The sequence below is a fragment of the Drechmeria coniospora genome, chromosome 03, assembly GCF_001625195.1.
Source record: "Drechmeria coniospora strain ARSEF 6962 chromosome 03, whole genome shotgun sequence".
Taxonomy (NCBI): Eukaryota; Fungi; Ascomycota; class Sordariomycetes; order Hypocreales; family Ophiocordycipitaceae; genus Drechmeria; species Drechmeria coniospora.
Window position 1 is genome coordinate 7,594,775 of NC_054391.1, and position 18,128 is coordinate 7,612,902.

The 18,128-nt window shown below is 55.6% G+C and overlaps 3 protein-coding genes across 3 annotated transcripts; 1 reads left to right on the forward strand and 2 right to left on the reverse strand.

The window, feature by feature from the left end:
* Nucleotides 1–1,343: 1,343 nt before the first annotated feature.
* Nucleotides 1,344–5,081, forward strand: DCS_07845 (Ras guanine-nucleotide exchange protein; the record flags this gene model as incomplete). The annotated part of the gene is made up of 2 exons (XM_040805128.1): nt 1,344–1,886; nt 1,959–5,081. The coding sequence occupies 2 exons, from the start codon at nt 1,344–1,346 to the stop codon at nt 5,079–5,081; spliced, it is 3,666 nt and encodes a 1,221-aa protein (XP_040655232.1).
* A 1,222-nt stretch (nt 5,082–6,303) lies between these two features.
* On the reverse strand, nt 6,304–8,247 carry DCS_07846 (Amino-acid permease inda1; the record flags this gene model as incomplete). Its single annotated transcript, XM_040805129.1, has 4 exons — nt 6,304–6,564; nt 6,641–7,761; nt 7,836–7,893; nt 7,969–8,247. 4 exons carry the CDS (start codon nt 8,245–8,247, stop codon nt 6,304–6,306), a joined length of 1,719 nt encoding a protein of 572 aa, XP_040655233.1.
* Nucleotides 8,248–13,768: 5,521 nt separating this feature from the next.
* Nucleotides 13,769–16,885, reverse strand: DCS_07847 (actin filament organization protein App1-like protein; the record flags this gene model as incomplete). Its single annotated transcript, XM_040805130.1, has 7 exons — nt 13,769–14,103; nt 14,166–14,283; nt 15,164–15,324; nt 15,373–15,466; nt 15,560–15,740; nt 15,803–16,202; nt 16,258–16,885. 7 exons carry the CDS (start codon nt 16,883–16,885, stop codon nt 13,769–13,771), a joined length of 1,917 nt encoding a protein of 638 aa, XP_040655234.1.
* Nucleotides 16,886–18,128: the final 1,243 nt, after the last annotated feature.

The following is an 18,128-nucleotide window of genomic DNA, read 5'->3' on the forward strand; positions in this document are numbered from 1 at the left end:
TCCGCTAAGTACTGCTTTGTAGCTGTACTGTGCATGTGCAGGTGCAGGGTACGGGCTCACCTTGCCAGTCGGTGTGTAGCCTTAGACCCGCAAATGACAGACGGGACACATCCCGGTCCCCTGTCGCCCTCCCCTGGCGCCTGGTCCGTGCTTGGGGCAGACAAGTACATGTATGTCAGGTACGTACAACTACATGTACTTACTTGCATGTACTTGCAGTACAAGTGCGCAGAGCTGCTCGAAAGCGTGTGGTGATGGTCTGGTCTACAGTACTTACTTACATGCATTGTTACTTACTTGTACTCCGTACTTGCTGCTCTACAAGTACTCACTCGTCAAGGGTCGACAGGTATTATTGCCATCTGACCGGTTGGACTGTTTCCCGTTCTTTCCTCTCGACTTTGCCCTTTCAGCCAATTTACGTTTCTAGCTTCACCCATTGACGGCCAAGCCCGACAAGACAAGACGACCGAGCATCTGGCCGGTGGATTTTTCGCCTTGTTCAATGCCACCTCCCTTTCCCCGACTGCTTCTGCTCCTGCAAGAATCTGCAAGTACTGTACCAGCCTGCGGTGGTATCGGGCTATGAGCTGGTAATAGCAGGTACCTTGCCTGCAAAGTGCCAATACCCGCGGAACCGGCGCCAACGCAGTGGTCACCTTCCTGCTCACCTGCGCCGTCGTATGTCGGGCACAAGCGGAAATCTGCAACCGCTGCATCTCGAGACCCGGGATCGGCCAGCTCGCGCTCGGCGGATGTGAGCTTGCATGCTGCGGATTCGTGAGTCTCCCCCTCGATCGCTCGCCTGTCCAATTGCGCCGTCCAATCTTCCGCTTCCCCGTTGCTTGCGAGTTGAGTGTGTGCGGACGATGGCTGTGACCATCGTCGGCTGGAGCGAGGACGGCTCGCATCATGTGCATTCCTCTGCCCCCCATTCCAGACGCGGCTCGATGCCTCTTGCCACAACATGCAGGACGCGCTACTTGCATGGGCTGATGACGAATGTCGCCTTCCAGACACGACGCAGAACTCCCATTGACACCGTCCGCCATACGTCTCGGCCTGCAGTCCGCCGACGACGGCTAGTTTAGCTGCTGGCAAAGCTCCTCGCCATAACGAACCTACCTATCTGTCGATATTTTGCCATCCGCCGGCCTATCCCCTTGGTGCCGATTAGCTCGAACCCGGCATAACATACCCTCTCCCAGTCGCACTGCTCTGGTCGTTCGATTCACCCTAAAGCTCCCCCCTCCCGTGGCGGGCCGTTGTTCGGGAGCCGCCAGGGTCACTGCGAGGCCATCATCCGATGATCCTGAAGGAAGCGGCGGCCGACAGCAATCATCATGTTGACCGACTGTCCCACCAAGGCGAATATTGGCGCCGAGTCGCCGGCATCGCAAAAGACGCACCACGCCGACAACGTCGTCGATGGCTCCTGCGTCCCGCATGACCCCGTCAACCTCTACCTACAATCCCACATGACTCCTCCGGCTACCCCGAACGGCTCCTCGGAGGACCTGGACGCATCGCCGCATTCTCAGGCGCCGCCGGACTTTCACAACTTTTTGAGGGCCTTCTACTCGTTCAACCCCAGCTATGCCATGACCGATTCGAGTGTTACGCTCCCGTTGGAGGAGGGAGACGTCGTCCTCATCCATTCCGTCCACACCAACGGATGGGCCGACGGAACCCTGCTGGCGACGGGGGCCCGAGGGTGGCTACCCACCAACTACTGCGACGCCTATGAACCCGACGAGATGCGGAGCCTCCTCAAGGCGCTGCTCAACTTCTGGGACCTTTTGAGGAGCACATCGGTCAACGACAACGAGATGTTCAGAAACCAGGAGTTCATGAAGGGCATCGTCGCCGGAGTCCGCTTCCTCTTGGTACGTACTTTCCCGCCCTCCCTGGCGTGCGCCGGCCCGGGCACGAACTAACGGACCTCGCGCGCTCCCCAGGAACGCAGCAACTGCCTGAACAGAGAGTCGCCCGTTGTTCAGCGGAGCGAGAGACTCCGAAGAGGCCGAAAATCTCTGCTCTCAGAACTGTCGTCGCTTGTCAAAACGTCCAAGCGCCTGCAGGATTACCAGAGGGGAGCCGTTCGGCAGCGTGAAGGCGTGAATGATATCATCGACGAAATGATCCTCAAGGCGTTCAAGATCGTCATCAAAGGTGTTCACTTTCTTGACATGCTGGAGGACGAAAGGAGCGGCCGTGGCCTGGCCGCGCTTGCCGTTCTGGCTACCGTGGCGGAGGAGTCGTATATCCCTCCCACGCCCCCCGCGGAACGTTTGACATTCGACCGGCTCGAGCACGGGAATGCCGCTGAGGTTGGACCCTGCGCAGCACCCGGGAACGGCGGTGGCACCGGCGCCAAGTCCGAGCCGAGCGACGTGACGGCCATTCCCTCCAAACCTTGGAACAAGCGTATGTCGTCGCTCAACGCATCCGTCACGAGTCCGCAAGGGAGTGCAAGCCAGAAAAGGCTGTCCCAGGGGAGTCTGAATCATGTCCACCGCCTCTCCACGGGCATGGCACATCGGCTGTCGCTGGCCGGACCGTCGCCCTTGTCAAGACCGCAACATCTGGTGTCGGAACGTCTCAACTGCAACCACGACCGCTTTCTCTCGCACCTGGGATCCTTCATCGGCCGACTGCACCTGCAGTTCCATTCGCGATCCGAGCTCGCCACCGCCATCAAGCAGTCCGCCACGTCGGGTGGTGACCTTTTGGCCGTCATCGATGGCGTGGGCAGCTACAACAGTTCCAGCTCGGCCGCCATCAGCCAGGTTCGGATGGCCATGTTTGAGCGCATCCAGACTTTGGTGTTCACGGCTCGCGACACCTTGGCCAACGCAGCGAGCGAGGGCACGGACATCATCATGCCGCAAGACAACAGCTGCTTACTCGCGGCCGCCACGGATTGTGTACGAACTGCCGGCGAGTGTGTCGCGAAGACGAAGGCGGCCATTGAGCGCGTCGGAGACTTCGAGTTCGAGGTCGGGGACAGCGTGCTCGACGTTGATCTAAGCATCTTGGATGTGGCGGATGAGCCGCTGAGATCCCCGTCCATCACGGGCCCGTCGAATGCCGCCTGCAAGGATGCCCGATCGCTTCCGGCCTGCGACACGTCCACGGCCCCTGCCACTCGGCCTGCTGGCCGTGCAGTCGACAAGCCGCTACCCCAGGTTCCACGAATTAGCATCCCGACGGATCAGCAGCTTTGGCGGTGCACCTCCCCAGAATCCTCCCGGTCCGCGTCGTTCAACGACGACAACAACTCGAGCGCGGCTTCCTCCGTCTCCTCCGTCCGACCCGCAATGCCCACGCTCCCCGAGCTCTCGACGGCGTCCCGCCTGTTTGATCGCAGTTCAGCCGAGCACTCCAAGAATGAGTCGGACATGCACAGCTCTCGATTCGATTCCGTTGCGGCCTCGAGTGCTGGAAGCACCGCCACGTACCTCAGCCGGGATTCCGAGGCCAGCCTCATGTCGCAAACCTCGACTCGGGCCACAACGCCGGACCACGTGCCGACATGCCGCGACCAACCGTCCGTGTCGGAGCTCGGCGCTCCCGGAAACTCCTCGCACGGGGACGAGGCTGACGAGGTGGAGATGAGACTGCTCGAGAAGACTTTTGCGCACGAGCTCATGTTCAACAAGGAAGGCCAGGTCGTGGGGGGGTCTCTGCCGGCGTTGGTGGAGCGACTTACAACGCACGAGTCCACGCCCGATGCCGCGTTCGTCTCGACGTTCTACCTCACCTTTCGGCTCTTTTGCACGCCTCTTCGCCTCACGGAAGCCCTCATCGACCGCTTCGACTATGTGGCCGACTCCCCTCACATGTCGGTACCCGTCCGCCTGAGAGTCTACAATTCATTCAAGGGCTGGCTCGAGTCTCACTGGAGGGACCAGACTGACCGGGAGGCTCTGAAGCTCATCATCCCCTTCGCCGAATTCAAGCTCGCTTCCGTTCGGGCTTCGGCGGGCAACCGGCTCCTGGAGCTGGCAAGACGCGTTTCGGGAGACGGCTCGCTCGTGCCCAGACTAGTCTCCTCCATGGGCAAGACGAATACAGCAATCGCCCAGTACGTGCCGGCGGATGCGCCGCTGCCCCAGCCGGCCATCTCAAAGAGTCAGCAGCACTTTCTGGCTGCGTTCAAGACTGGCGGCACCATGCCGACGATTCTTGACTTTGAGTCTGTCGAGCTGGCGCGTCAGCTTACCATCAAGCAGATGGGCATCTTTTGCTCAATCCTCCCCCAAGAGTTGCTTGCTTCGCAGTGGATGAAGAACGGCGGCGCGGAGGCACCGCACGTCAAGGCCATGTCATCCATGTCGACGGACCTGTCCAACCTGGTTGCCGATACGATCCTTCAGTACTGCGAGATCAAGAAGCGTGCCGCCGTCATCAAGCAATGGATCAAGATCGCGCACCAGTGCCTCGAGCTTCACAACTATGACGGTTTAATGGCCATCATCTGCAGCCTGAACAGCAGCACCATCAGCCGTCTGCGCAAGACATGGGATGTCATTTCACCCAAGCGCAAAGAGATGCTGCGGAACCTCCAGGAAATCGTGGAGCCATCCCAGAACAACAAGGTGCTACGGGCCCGGCTTCATGACCACGTTCCTCCGTGCCTCCCCTTTCTCGGCATGTACCTCACCGACCTCACCTTTGTCGACATTGGCAACCCTGCCACGAAGCAAATGTCACTCTGTGCCCAGTCGGACGAGGAGGCGGCTGGAGGTCTGACAGTCGTCAACTTCGACAAGCATTCCCGCACCGCCAAGATCATTGGCGAGCTGCAACGCTTCCAGATTCCATATCGGCTAATGGAGGTCCCCGACATGCAGGACTGGCTGACGGCTCAGATCCGACGAGTTCGCGATGGTGACCAAGGGAAGGTTCAGGTCTCGTACTATCGCAAGAGCCTGCTTCTCGAACCCCGGGAGAGCTCTTCGCGACGAGAAGGGGAGCCTCCAACGCCGACGTCAGGGGCCGGAAGCTCGCGGACCGACCTATTTGCGTGGATGTCCCGTGATCGCGGGGGCCAGACCCCCACGCCGGCGCTAGGGTGATGATGATCTTGTCGCCAAAAACCCCACGTGCTTGCCGTCGAGCGACTTGTCGATGCTCCTTCAACCAAACGGACAGCCATTACCCCCCACCGACCCTCCCTCACCTTCATTCCGCACATATTCTTCAACGCACCTACATTCATCTTTGATACCCCGAGTTACTTCTTCATGCGTTCCCTGCTTTTGCTTTCCGGCTGTTGACTCGTTGCGTGAAGATGGTGAGCTAGTGACGGGGCGTTCGACGGCGAGCCGTTGGACAGTGCGGGCACCCCGGTCATTTGCGATGGGCGCACACGCAGCTGGGCACTCAGGATGATAGCACTACCACCCGGGGCGAAAATCGGGGCCCTTGCTGGCCGATTTCTCATTCCCTTGGTAGCTGTACCGAATAGGAACTGCTTTCAACCCCTAGTAGTCTAATGCTTTCTGGAATACAGTTGGCTAAGGGATCGGAGCGTGTTCGGATTTGAATTCGAAGCTCCCCCATCACTGCAAACGCAGCAAGAGCCAATTGATGCAGCGCACTTGGAAGGAGGTTTTGGCTTGTCAAACTTTGCTTATTTCAGGGTACTACTGGGTCGGATATAAATGATGAATTTGATTCTCGCAAGCGGATGGAACAAGGATGATAGCGTGGAATTCGCCTCGGCAGGAGGAATCTCACCGGTTTTGAGTGGGATATCTTGCCGCAAGCACCGGCTACAAATAGAGAGACGTTTCTGTTGTCAAGCCAACATTTTTCATTTCAAGCCGACTCTTCATGTCGAACCAAGCCCTGGAACTTGGACCTTAGTGGCTTCCCTAGCAGGACCTCGAGTTTGATTACGATCGGCGAGATTAAAATGAAATATTCCCCGACAATATTTGAAGCTTCTGCTAGGCATTGGAGGTCGACACTCCCAAGGGCGCTGTTGAAAAGTAACTACCAGATACGTCGATCGGCGCAACTCCCGCAGACGGATGGGTCACCTTTCCAGGTGCGATGGACACCCGCGAGACTGGAAGGACTGCAATGCCAAGAAGAGTCCTATCTCTTGTATGTCCACTGTGCCAGGTAGATGGGAAGAAAGTAGATTATTTTGTTCTGCGTTGCTGAGCACGCCTTCACCCCCTTTCTCACGAGGGTTCTTAAGTAGGTAAAAATGATATACACAGCGAGGGCGGGTTCGAACACGGCGTGCTGGTGCCGGTTGACCACTCCAAACTGGCCATGCCCACTCCGTTACATGGTGTGATGCAAGATACGTCGCCACGCCGGCCACGAAGCAACTGTCTCTCGGTACGCCCGAATCTCATCCCAGTCGAGCTCACGGCGACCCGTGTCCACGTCCATCTGGGCAGTTCGGAGCCAGCCCGTACGCTTCCAGGCATAACCGATGATCCAGAACAAAATAACGACCGGGAATGCGAGGTACGACTTGAAGAAAGACTCGACGGTACCCAAGCCTTCCTTGCCAATAGGAGCTGCAATGGCAGTGTAAAACTATGGTGACGCAGGACGGGTTAGCATCGTCGACGAGTGGGTATGGAGACGAGGAGTCGAACGGTGGAGTCCGTACCTGTGCAATCAAGACGAGAACGCAAAGAGCCAGGCCAAGCCAGGAACCGTAGACACCGCCGATGGCCTTGAAGGGGATCTCGTCGAGAGTGTGGCCGTGGTACTTCCAAGCCTTGCGGAAGCGAATGTGGGCAAGGCAGATGGAGCCCCATGTGAACAGGGCGGCAAGACCGGACAAGGCCAGCAGCCAGTCAAACACAACAGGGCCCGACGTATTGAGATTGACAAAGCCCAGGAGACCGAAGATGATGATGATCAGGACAGAGGGAAGAGGGCGGCCCGACTTGTCAATGTAGGTAAAAATCTTGGGCGCATAGCCTTGCTGAGCAAGGGCCGTCAGGGTTCGCGAGCCGCCGTAGACGCCGGAAACGCCAATGGACAGAACGGAAACGAGGATGACGAGATTCATGAAGTGGTCGAATCCCTTGAGGCCAGCGTACTTGCCAACCAGGACAAAGGGCGACGCCTTGACATCAGCATACGCGTTATCGGAAAGAAGGGCGGGATCGTCGCTGCGGATGAGAAGGCCGACGAAGAAGAGGCCGAGGATGTAGAAGACTGTAATACGCCAAAAGACCTGCTTGATGGCGCCGGGGAGTGCCCTGACGGGATTGCTGGACTCGGCAGCGGCAAGACCAACCAGCTCGGTTCCGGAGAAGGAGAAAGCGGCGGTGACGAAGACGGAACAGAAGCCCTTGAAGCCATTCTGAAAGGCGCCCGGGTCGTACCAGTAGCGGGCACCCCAATACTCGTTATACTGACCGCTCGAGGGCCCTCCGCCACAGACGAGGACTAGGCAGATGATCATGAAGACGACAGTGGCAATTAGTTTGAACGTCGACGCCCAGAATTCCTCTTCTGCATAGCCAAGAGCACCGAAGACGTTGATGATGATGATGAGGGCAAGGAAGACAGCTACCCATACGCCGACGGATATTTCCGAGTTCCAGTATTGGATCGTTATGCCGCAGACCGTTAGTTCGAGAGGGAGGACGATGGCCCACTGGAAGACGTAGTTCCATCCCATGGCGAAACCCCAGGATGGATCAATAAAGCGAGTTGAATAGGTGTAGAAGCCACCGGAGACGGGATAGAGAATGGCGAGCTCGCCCAAGGCGTATACTGCGGCATGGCATTCATCAGTGGGGGGGGCGCTCGACGGTATCTCGTGGATAGAGACGATGGCTACTGCTTACCGACGTTGAACATCATGATGCCGATGATGAGAAAATCGATGAATAGAAAGCCGGGTCCCTGCAACAAGAGTCGGTCAGGCTTAGTCCGTTCATGAAACCTGGATCGGAAGGGCGACAATTCAGAAGCACGTACCCCCTTGCGCAGAGCAGAGCCGGAGCCGACGAAGAAACCAGCACCGATGGAGCCACCGATGGCGATCATCTGGAGATGACGAGCCTTCATGGGGCGCTCCAGCTCGACGAAGCCGCGGCCATAGTGCATCGGCTTGAAGGACTCGAGGTTCAGGCCATTTCGGGTCGCCCAATCGGCGTGGGGTTCCTGGACTTGACTACTGGGAAGGACTTGGCTGGTGCCGGCGATGGTGCTTTCATTGCCCTTTTCGTTAGCCAGGGGCTCGTCTTTGGACGACATGATGGGCGGAAGCTGCTTCCAAGACAGCAGGGAAGTGCGCAGGCAGGCCGTGAAGGGGATGAAAGGGAGGAGGTGAGGGACGAGGCATGGGATGAGGAGCTGACGGACTGGGTAGGAGAAGAGCCCTTCTTAAAGCAGAGAGCAGGCCTTCTGGCCGCGGTTCGGAGGCCACACGTGCGATTGGGGCCAGAGACAAGACCCCGGGGACCTGGATGCAGGCAGTGGAAGCATGGGAGGATGGGGTTTGGGGTGTGCGGGGGGGTGGACACATCGCGGACGGTTGAACCAGCCCCAGGCCCGGGATGACACAGGATCGGGTGCTGGTTCTGGGGGAAGCGGTTGCCTGGGGAGAGATTGTCGATTGAGTCGAGAGGAGAGGAGAAGCGAGTGAGGATGGGGGAGGGGGGGGGGGGGGGTGCTCGAAACGAAGCGGAAGGAGGTGGGGAGTGTACAGCATGGATGCTCACGAACAGCCAACGATACGAACGATGTGCAAAGTACGGAGTACTCCGTACTCGTACTTGTATATATATGTGCACTATGCAGTACGGAGTACTTAATTATTCACGCCTATTTGCTTGTACTGTATATAGGGCCGGAGTGTATGTATCGGAGCACGAGAACGAAGGTGCTCTACGGAGTACTCGCACATGTACATGATGTATGCGCAGCATGCATGCGCCCATCCTTTTCCTCGTACTTTGCACTCATAGGCAGGCCCGTCCCACTACCCCAGGTGCAGGGCCAAGCATGGATTGGGGTTTGGGGTTTGGGCATTGGGCATTGGTGGGGTATGATGGTGGCCGTGATGGTGGGTGTGTTGGTAGGCCTCGATTCGTGCGGTGGTGGTGGAGGTGGTGGTGATGCTGCTGCGAACGAGGCTGGACAAGTGTCTCGACATGATGTTTTTTTTTCTGTTTCATCTCCAGGCCCGGTCTCAATTGAAAAGCGGCGATGCCACCGAGATGCATATGCGCACAAAGAAGTGCGAGCCGAGTTCGAAGCAACCGCCAACGAAGGACTGACCACTTCAGAACGTTGGCCTCTTTTCCCAGGCAGATTGGACACCTAAGGCGCCTGCTTGGACGTGCGTGCAGTGCTTCGCACTTGGTACCTCTCACAAGCACTTGTCTCGCCGTACGTGTGCCCACGTCCTAAGGTGCCACCCATCTACTCCCACCTCGGCACTGACTTGCATTTTACGCATGCGACCCGAACTCCCCACGAGAAGAGGCAGGATGAGGCGAGGCAGACACGATGACACAAGACCTGAGTGGGCGCGATCGCGTTCCCACACTAAGTAAGTACGGAGTACGGAGTATTACAAGGTAAGTAAGTAGTAATAATAGCAAGTACATGTAGGTACAGTATGTACAGTAGGTACTAGGTAAGTAGGTACTAGGTAAGTAGGTACTAGGTAAGTAGGTAGGTGTAATAAGTGTACTTGTATGGAGTAAGAAGTACTTACAGTAGAGTAATAATAATACTCCGTAGCGCATGTCTTGGACGGCGGGACTTGTGCCTCGGTCGTTGGCGGGTAGTGGGGGAGGCTAAGAGCACTGTGCATGTACGGAGTAATTACTGTACATGTGCCGCACAGTTTGGTAAGTATAGTGGGGAGACAAAAGTGTCGATTCACTGAGTAGAGGTAGGGCAACCAAAAATTACATCGTCACTTTTGTCTAGTGACTGCATCTACAGTACAGCAATGCGTAACAACATACTAACATACTTATGGGACATGTGCATGCATTTGCACAAATAACTGCCAGGTGAGCGGTGCTACGGAGGAACGACAACTGCTACGAGTATTCCTAGGAGTACGAGCACGTACTTGGCCACCTGCCACCACCCTGACATTACATGCGCGTGCACATGCACTCGGCACACTGGGCGCGGATGCAAGGTAGACACGTACCCACCCTACTTGCCGGGTTGCATCTTCCCTCGCCCAATGACCTGCCGGCGAGGCCATCATATCATCCGGCGCGTCAGCAGGCAGTCGGCCTTTGGCGGCGGCAGGATGACTGGAAATGGTCGGGTCTCCGTCTTGCAAGGACCACCCCCTTTCCGCCCCGAGCCTCTCGAGTGAGATTGGCGAGAAACACATACATGTATTAATAGTGCATGTACGGAGTACGGACACAGCACCCCGTACTTGGCTGCATGTGCACTTTCGGACAATACCTGTACTCCGTACTTCCATGCACCGAGTACAGTTCTGTACGAAGCATGGTCGACGAAGATACCCAGTAGACACTTGCACTTCCCTCGGTGCTCACAAACTCCATAACTGCACTGGGCGCCCTTGCCTTGTCGTATGCCAGTATCCACCCATGTGTCTATCTACTTGTGCTCGGCCTCTTCTGTCCGGTTCCTGTAGCTCTCCTCCTCACAGAGCGCCAGGAGAAGCGACGCAACCAGCGGCGATCCTGGCAAGATGCATTCGTCTTGTTTCCCTTGTTGGTGGTCGTCGACCGTTGGTCAAGGTGACCAGCTGTCACCGCCTGCCTAACTAGTCCTCTCTGTCTCCCATTCGATCCCGCCTGACCCAATGCCCACCACCTTGGCTTCCCCAGAAGGAAAGTAGATGCATGCTTCGAGGAAGGGAGCGCTTGTACGCGGCGTTGGCAGCATGTCGGACGACAGGTCCGGGTACCCTCCGGCTACGACGAGGATACTCCTGCGCTGCGAAGCATCCATTCCATCGTCATTTGGTCGTCTGGGTCTTGACAAGAGCATGCAAAAGGAAGAGACGAATCTCTCTTCAAACGGCTAGGTGTTTGGTAGTAGATGGAGGCGTTTCCAGAAGTCAGCATCCGCTTGCTTGCTTGACCGTTTGGCATTTGGGGTAAATGCCGTCGTCACCCACATATCTCGGGGGGTGGGGCGGGAGAAATGACACCTCCAATGCTACCTCCTCAGCAGCAGCTTGCTGCTCGCGCATGTACGGAGTGCACCTGCGGTAATGCATGCAATGGAGCAAAATTCTCCAGCCTGCTGCTGCTGCTGCCGGTTGGCGCCTCGTACGTATTACATGCTAGCATGTACGTGATACGTGCGCTCAAGCCTCAATGCGGTCGTTGCCCTCAGCCTCACCTTGACCGATCACATCAAACAATACCCCGTGTGGATCCACGGCAGGCTGCGAGAGTCGAGAACTCGAGGCGTCATCCGGAGTCGTGACAAGTACACAGGCCCGCACTTGCACCGGCCAGAGTACTCGCGCGCACGTCCCCGAACAGCACGAACGAACGGCAGCTCGATGCCCCTGGCGCGATTGCGATTCTGCTCCTCCGACGACCAGGGCTGCCGAGATCTTGGCATCCATCCTTTCCCGTTCCAATATGCAACGTTGAAACGGAGGGAGGGAGGGGGGTTGGGTGGGGGTGGCCGTGGTCCGTTCAAACCGCAGGCCGGGCCTTTGCCTGCATACGGCCCTGCCTCTGTGACCATCTTACATGCAGCATCCAGCTGCTAGTAGCACGTGCGGCGCTGCTGGATACTCCGTCTGCTAGTCATAGTCCGTTCGGTAGGCCGTATGTTCCCGTTGGTCGTATGTTCTCGTTGGCCGTACAGTATGTTCCATCCGAACCTGATTCTCGCCAGTGACGTGCATTTGCGTACGAGCTCCTGTTTGTGTACTCACAGTACTTGTACGAAGTACTGTAACCTGTATTTAGGTGGTGTTGTACTTGAACATGCTCTCGGTAGCCCCCTTCTGTAGTACCCGCGTCTGTCCCAGTTCCGCATCTCCTCCTCCAAGTATTAGGTAACAATACCCTCCCACTCTTTGCTGCCATCTCGTGACTTGCCACCCCACCCGGCCCCGACATTTAGGCAAAGTACAACTACGTAACGTCGAAAGGACTTGTACATTTACCAGTAGCTAAGCCCTGCTTGTGCACCGCACTCCGGAGAATCCATGCCATGTCTCGATTGGCCACCAACCGCAGTCCTCGAGTGTGCTTCGATCCAGCATTCCAAGCATCTTCTTTCTCTTTCTTACCTGCCCTTTTCGGCCACCATCGTGTTGCTCGTCTGTGTGTTCGAGTCACCGGTCACGTACCCGCCGACGCCACCATCGGCTCGCTGCTGGGGGGATCAAGCAGTCGTATTCGTGAGCGATTTGGTTCCTTCGCCGATCTGCCACCTACGAACCAGTGACCTGCTGCCAGCCTACAGTACCTCTCGGCAGATTACATGCTGGCAAGTTGATAAGTGCCTAGATACCTACCTACCAACGAAGTGGGTGCGATGACTGTGTCTACCCACCTTGCGAGTGAATCAGATGAGAGCAGCTCACTGCCAAGCTAATCAGCCACAACTCCTCACCCTCTTGTCTCAGCGCTAGAATGCCATGGCCGTTCCAGAAGCCGACCTAATGCCAGGCCTGCACCTGACATTGCACATGTATGCATGCACATGTGTGTTCATACACACAGTAAACACAAGTACTGGCACCTGCTACAATGTAGAGGTAATAGCCCGTCGAGCACGTACCCAGCACTCCCCAATCATCATCACCCTCCCTCGTGGCTAGTGGACGATTTTGCGAGCAGAGTTGGTATACAATCCTACCAGTATGCCAGAGAATAGACCGAGAAGAAGTCGGCAGGTGGCATGCACAACCAGTCAGCTGATCGTGGACCAATAATACAATCAAGCACAAGCACAAGTGGTTGGTGGAGGACCAGGTTTGAGGAGAACCCTAGATGTTATCACATCCCCCCATGTCTATCTGGGCACACGTATCCGTCAAAATCACTCGCCGTCAAAAAGTGTTTGTAATCCGTAACGTCTGTCGACTTGGGCAAAGCGCCATGTCGTCAGTCAGCCGTCAATCACTCGATGCGCCTGAGGGTCGGGAGGGGAACTTTTGCCTCCTCCGACTTTCAAAACTTCCCCTCCTCCTTTTCAAAGGTGCCCCCCTCCATGTCTCTTTGCCTGAATGGGACTCATCGCCAACAGTCGTATAACCAGCATCGGATAATCGCTGGGCAGATTGATGTCCCTTTCCACGGAGAAAATGTACAGCGAGGCTAAGGATCAACATGAATCGAATGCGAAGCGTTCAACGTAACGGCTTCGTCATGTACAGTTCTTGCCATCGATCACGCACAGGGCCGCACATGCCGCTCGGAAAAAAGTCCACTCATGAGCGCATGATGGGAGACAATAGCCAGTCTGGCGACAGAATTGAGTGCAGCTAGGGAACGCCAAATATTCCACGGACTGGACGCAGTTATAATACAAATTGCCATCCCGTTGTCCGCGAACGTGCTCGATCATCCCACGTGGAGGCATGAGCTTCATCATCCTTCGTGCGGAGGGTCACCCTTAGTCCGACAATAGCACTTTCTCTTACTTACCAGTCGCTTCATGATATTTGCTTTTCGATGGTTCATTCCCGGAGGATAACCCAGGGCCACTACAGGGGAACTTTTCTTGGAAGGAGGGGGGGCGTCTCTTGTTTCCTCGCCATCTCAGGCCGCCAGTCATTCAAACAAGCCAAGCAAGTCTAACCGTGGAGGGCGGCACCGCCAGACTCGACAGCCTCAATCTCCGCCATGTCGATCGGTAGACGGTGGTACCGGGTGGGGAGGTCGGAAATATCGAAGAACACACCCTTGGGGGGGTCAATGGGTCCAAGCTGGGCGCCCGAGGAGCCGCCAACGCCGGCTTCGGCACTGCCAAAGGTCTTCTGAAGCGGGCCGTGTTGCTGTGCGTGGTCGCGGTAGTTGCTGAAGGAGGTGTGATGCGAAGCAGAGAGGCCCTTGCCGTAGGCTGAAAACGATTCGGGAAGCTTGCCGGAGGGTGAGGCAGGGTGAGGCTTGGGAGTGTGGTCGAGGGAGGCTGGAGAAGGAGACAACCAGGTCAGTCAATCCGGAGGGAGGCGACCCATCGAGAGCACTCACAGGGAATGGACCGCGGCCCGAGGAACTTGATCAGAGGGGCACGCTCAGTGTGTGCGGCAGCTTGCCGAAGGGCCCGCGTCGAAAACATGTCCAGAAGGGAGTGATCGGACGTCGTCGTCTTGGGTTGGTAGATCGTTAAAGGAGTTGGGTATTCCAAGCCAGTGGACGCTCGGACTCCGGGAGACAGGGAGTATTTATTCCGTGTTTTTTTCGTATTGTCAGCGGAGATAAGCTGACTGACAGGCGTCGGCAGCGGCAGCGACAGCAACAGCGGTAAAAGACTTGCAATCGAACAATGTTCAACAATCTAAAATTACTCGTACTCGGCTCGGCCTATGCATGAATTCTGAACATGGGAGAGGATTACTCGCAATCTACGGAGTAGCCTTGGAATGGTTGATCAGCCCCAATTTAGTTAGCTTCACATACTGTACTCCGTACAGCAAGTACAGTATTCGTCGGGGCACCGAGCAGAATATTCAGCATACCGAACTATGACTAAAGTAGTCAAGCTTGTATTTTGGGAACCACCGTATCTTCGTCTTATTCAAGCTTTTTAAGCATATAAGTAGATAAAAACGAAAAATTCTGAATGCCGTGAGTAAAACTTACGATAAGTTCTATGACTATGATTACTGTTATTATTGAATGTATTATTCTGCCTGAACTTGACGAGTTTTAATTCGTCAATGTACTTGATCTTTTATCACAACTCCTAGTGTAAATCAAGCTTTGTCTACACTGTATACTGTACTGTACTTAAAGTAGGTGCATGTTGTACTTGTACACAACACATTCTTGATAAAACTTTGGATAGATGCCGGTAGAAATTATGATCCATGTTGGTTAGGCTTCGGCTGGAGAGTGTTTTTTTATCCCTTACTATTCCGCTGTGTTGATGGCTACCCTTGGTTTGGCTCAGCCGATTGTGCCTCGCAATGCTACCCTTGGATGGTGAACCCTCGAACTATTGCTGTTTGGCATCCAACTCGACTTACCCAATTGTACCAGGGTAGCCATGAGCCGAGTTCGAACTTGACCGAAATCTTCCTTAGTAGGCGCTCAGGTGGGCTCATTTGACTCTGTTGAAGACCGCTGCAGACTACATTTGGCATCAGCCGTGGCAAAGCCTTGCTTGTCAAGTTCAAGCCGTGGCATCCTGTACTGTGAAGTGTGCTAACGCATTATATTTCCGCGCGGCAACTACGCAGATCAAACTGGAATTTGAAGGGACTCGCCTGGTTGGCTTGTCGTTGGCGTGCTGCGCTAGAACTTTGCGAAAGGAAAAAGACAACGAAGATCTAGATGTATTCACAATTGAGACGGGCTATCTATAAACGGTCGTCTGTTTCCTTCCTGCCGGCTACGATGGCTAATTAGTTCCTCGAAAGTACCTGCTTGACAATCTGGAAACATTCGGCTGGGTCCTCGAAAACGTGCCAGGCATGTCTGGGAATACCATGGAAAGCCATTTCGAATCTCGCAGGATCGTTCTTCTCCGCTATGCCGTAGGATGCGACATCTGTTGCCTTTCGAATGAGAATCAGTTTGATCCACCCAGGCAAACTTCTATAACTGCCGTGTCGTGTCAGTCCGAACTCAGCTATCTATCAAATAAAGCACCAAGGGCAACTCACACTTCGCCGTACGCTTCAGGGTCAGATTGTGTCGAATCACCTATAACAATCATCTTCCTTTTGGGCAGCCACATATTAATCTTGGCCATCCTATCCACCTTGTACTCTTGTGTGTCCAGGGTCAATGCCGACAGCAGACCCGCTACTGTTTTCCAGCTCGAGTCTCGCAGGATGAGCGTACCCGGCGGATAAAACCGTGTCCGAAACTTCTTGAGGAAAGGGTACAGGTTGTATGGGGAGGCGGAAAGGTAGAACCAGGCTGTGTCGTTGGGAAAGAAGGAGGCCAGCTGGGAATAAAGCTCGGGCATGCCAGGAATCGGGCTCGGATCAGATATGAAAGTCTCGCGAAGAATGCCAATGGGGTCACTGGTCTGGGTGACCTTGATGGTGTCGTCAACATCTGCGTCTGGTCAGTCTCGACAAAGGTCCCGTAGACGGCACCGACAGCTAGCTACCGGAAATGATGCCCCACCCGTCCTGTCCCGCGTAGTACGTCTGCATGGCCGCGATGGCGCCCTCGCCGCCGCCAAGCCTCGTCCAGGTCTTGACGAGGGAGCCCTTGCTGCTGCTCGGGATTCTGAGCACGTTGGAACACAAGCCGTTGATGCTTGTGGGCCCCAGCTTCAGCTCCGAGTGTTCTTGCGTGGCCGTGATGGTCCTCGCAGGGCGGATGTCCCACAGGAAGGGCATGATCCGTTCCTCAACCGTCTTGCGTTCCGCATCATCGTCGGCGAGGCCTACAATCCTCAGGATGCCTGTGACAATCTCCAAAGTCCTGTCCCTAGGTTGTCGTTCGAAGACTGCGGCGACAAACTCGGCTTGCCATGGCCCGTGGTTGTTGAACGCAGTATTGTCTAGGAGCCAGACAATGTCCTTATTGGTGACGACACTTCCCCATGGGTTAAGTCTGCCCAGCCTACCAAGGAAGCCTGCAACGGTGAAGAAACGGACCGCCTCGGGCGCGGGTTTGGTCAAGCCAAGATCAGGAAGCGTTGACTCGACCTCGTCAAACCTTCTTTCCCGTCTGGTTCGGAGCTGCAGCTCGCCGGAATTTGATGCAGAGCTACTTTTGAAGGATGCCATTTCGGAAACTGGGTCAGAGACGGCTGCCCAGACCCTCGAAGTGCGATCTGGAGCTCGTCAAATATTCCATCTCCATTTCGGTATGCTTGGAAAGCGGATGGCTTCGGAGCTCATGTGCTGGCCTGCGGCCTCGTGATCAGGGGAAGAGAAGTGGGTGCCAACCAGCTGATGAGACGAAACCCTAGAAGAGCAACTCGTGACCCTGATGCTTGGTGCGGGTGTGACGGCACAGGGACGGTCTTGCAACGCTTCAACCAAAGTGGCCTCGGCAAGGGGCAGAACAATCATCTTCCGGGCTGTTTGAAGGCGAACAGAGGATGACGACGTCTCGCCATAATGGGGCTCTGCTATCGAGTCGTTATCGGGCTGATCGTATGGATCTGCGTCTGATGATGGCTTCTGTCGATTGCTCGTCAATCACCCAGGCAGGCATCCAGGCCCACACAGGCAGCTGGACCCAAGCAGGCACACCAGGCAATGCATCCGCATCTCAGCTCCAAGGGAGGGGCCAACCCACCCGTTCCCGCTGGGGCGGTGCGGAGTGGGTATTAATAATAGACCATGCTGACTAGCCTGCCAACCGCTGCGGTGAGAAGTGTCGTAAGGATGTGTAATTATACTTTACCTGCAAGCGTGCTCGTCCTGTATTCGTCCCGTATTATCTGACACCCGTAGATCATTTCTTGCGAGGTGATCATTCGGCGTGAGTCGAAATCCAACATCTTAGCTAGGGCTTATTACCCGGCTTCCATTCTTGTACTTGAGTCGACACATGTGACGGCGTTGCAGGTATTCATTACTTGTATACTTTCTACATTGCTAATTTGCGTCGGTTGTTCCATGATGCAGTGCTCGAGATCTAGCGCATGTTCGAGATACCATGTTGATATCGGGATACCCTTTCGGTCCTGGAGGGAGCCATCATCTCAACGTCAGCCTCCCCATGATTGCTCAGGATGATGAGCAACCGGGGCGATTCACCACACACCACTTGCGCTTGCAAGCGCCTCAATAGTACGATTGTTCAAGTCGGAGAGCCATTTCGCTAATATGCTTCAAGTTGTATTCGGTACGGGGTTTCCTAACGATCTGGCTTCCGTTGTCTCTGGCGCGCCAAAGGCATGCATCACACCGCTACCACCAGCCAGCAATATTTGACTAGGATGAATCAGCATGACCATTGCCAACGGACTTGGCCTCCTGTTATGGGCAATTCTCGCTTAGCACGGTTCGCCATACAGGG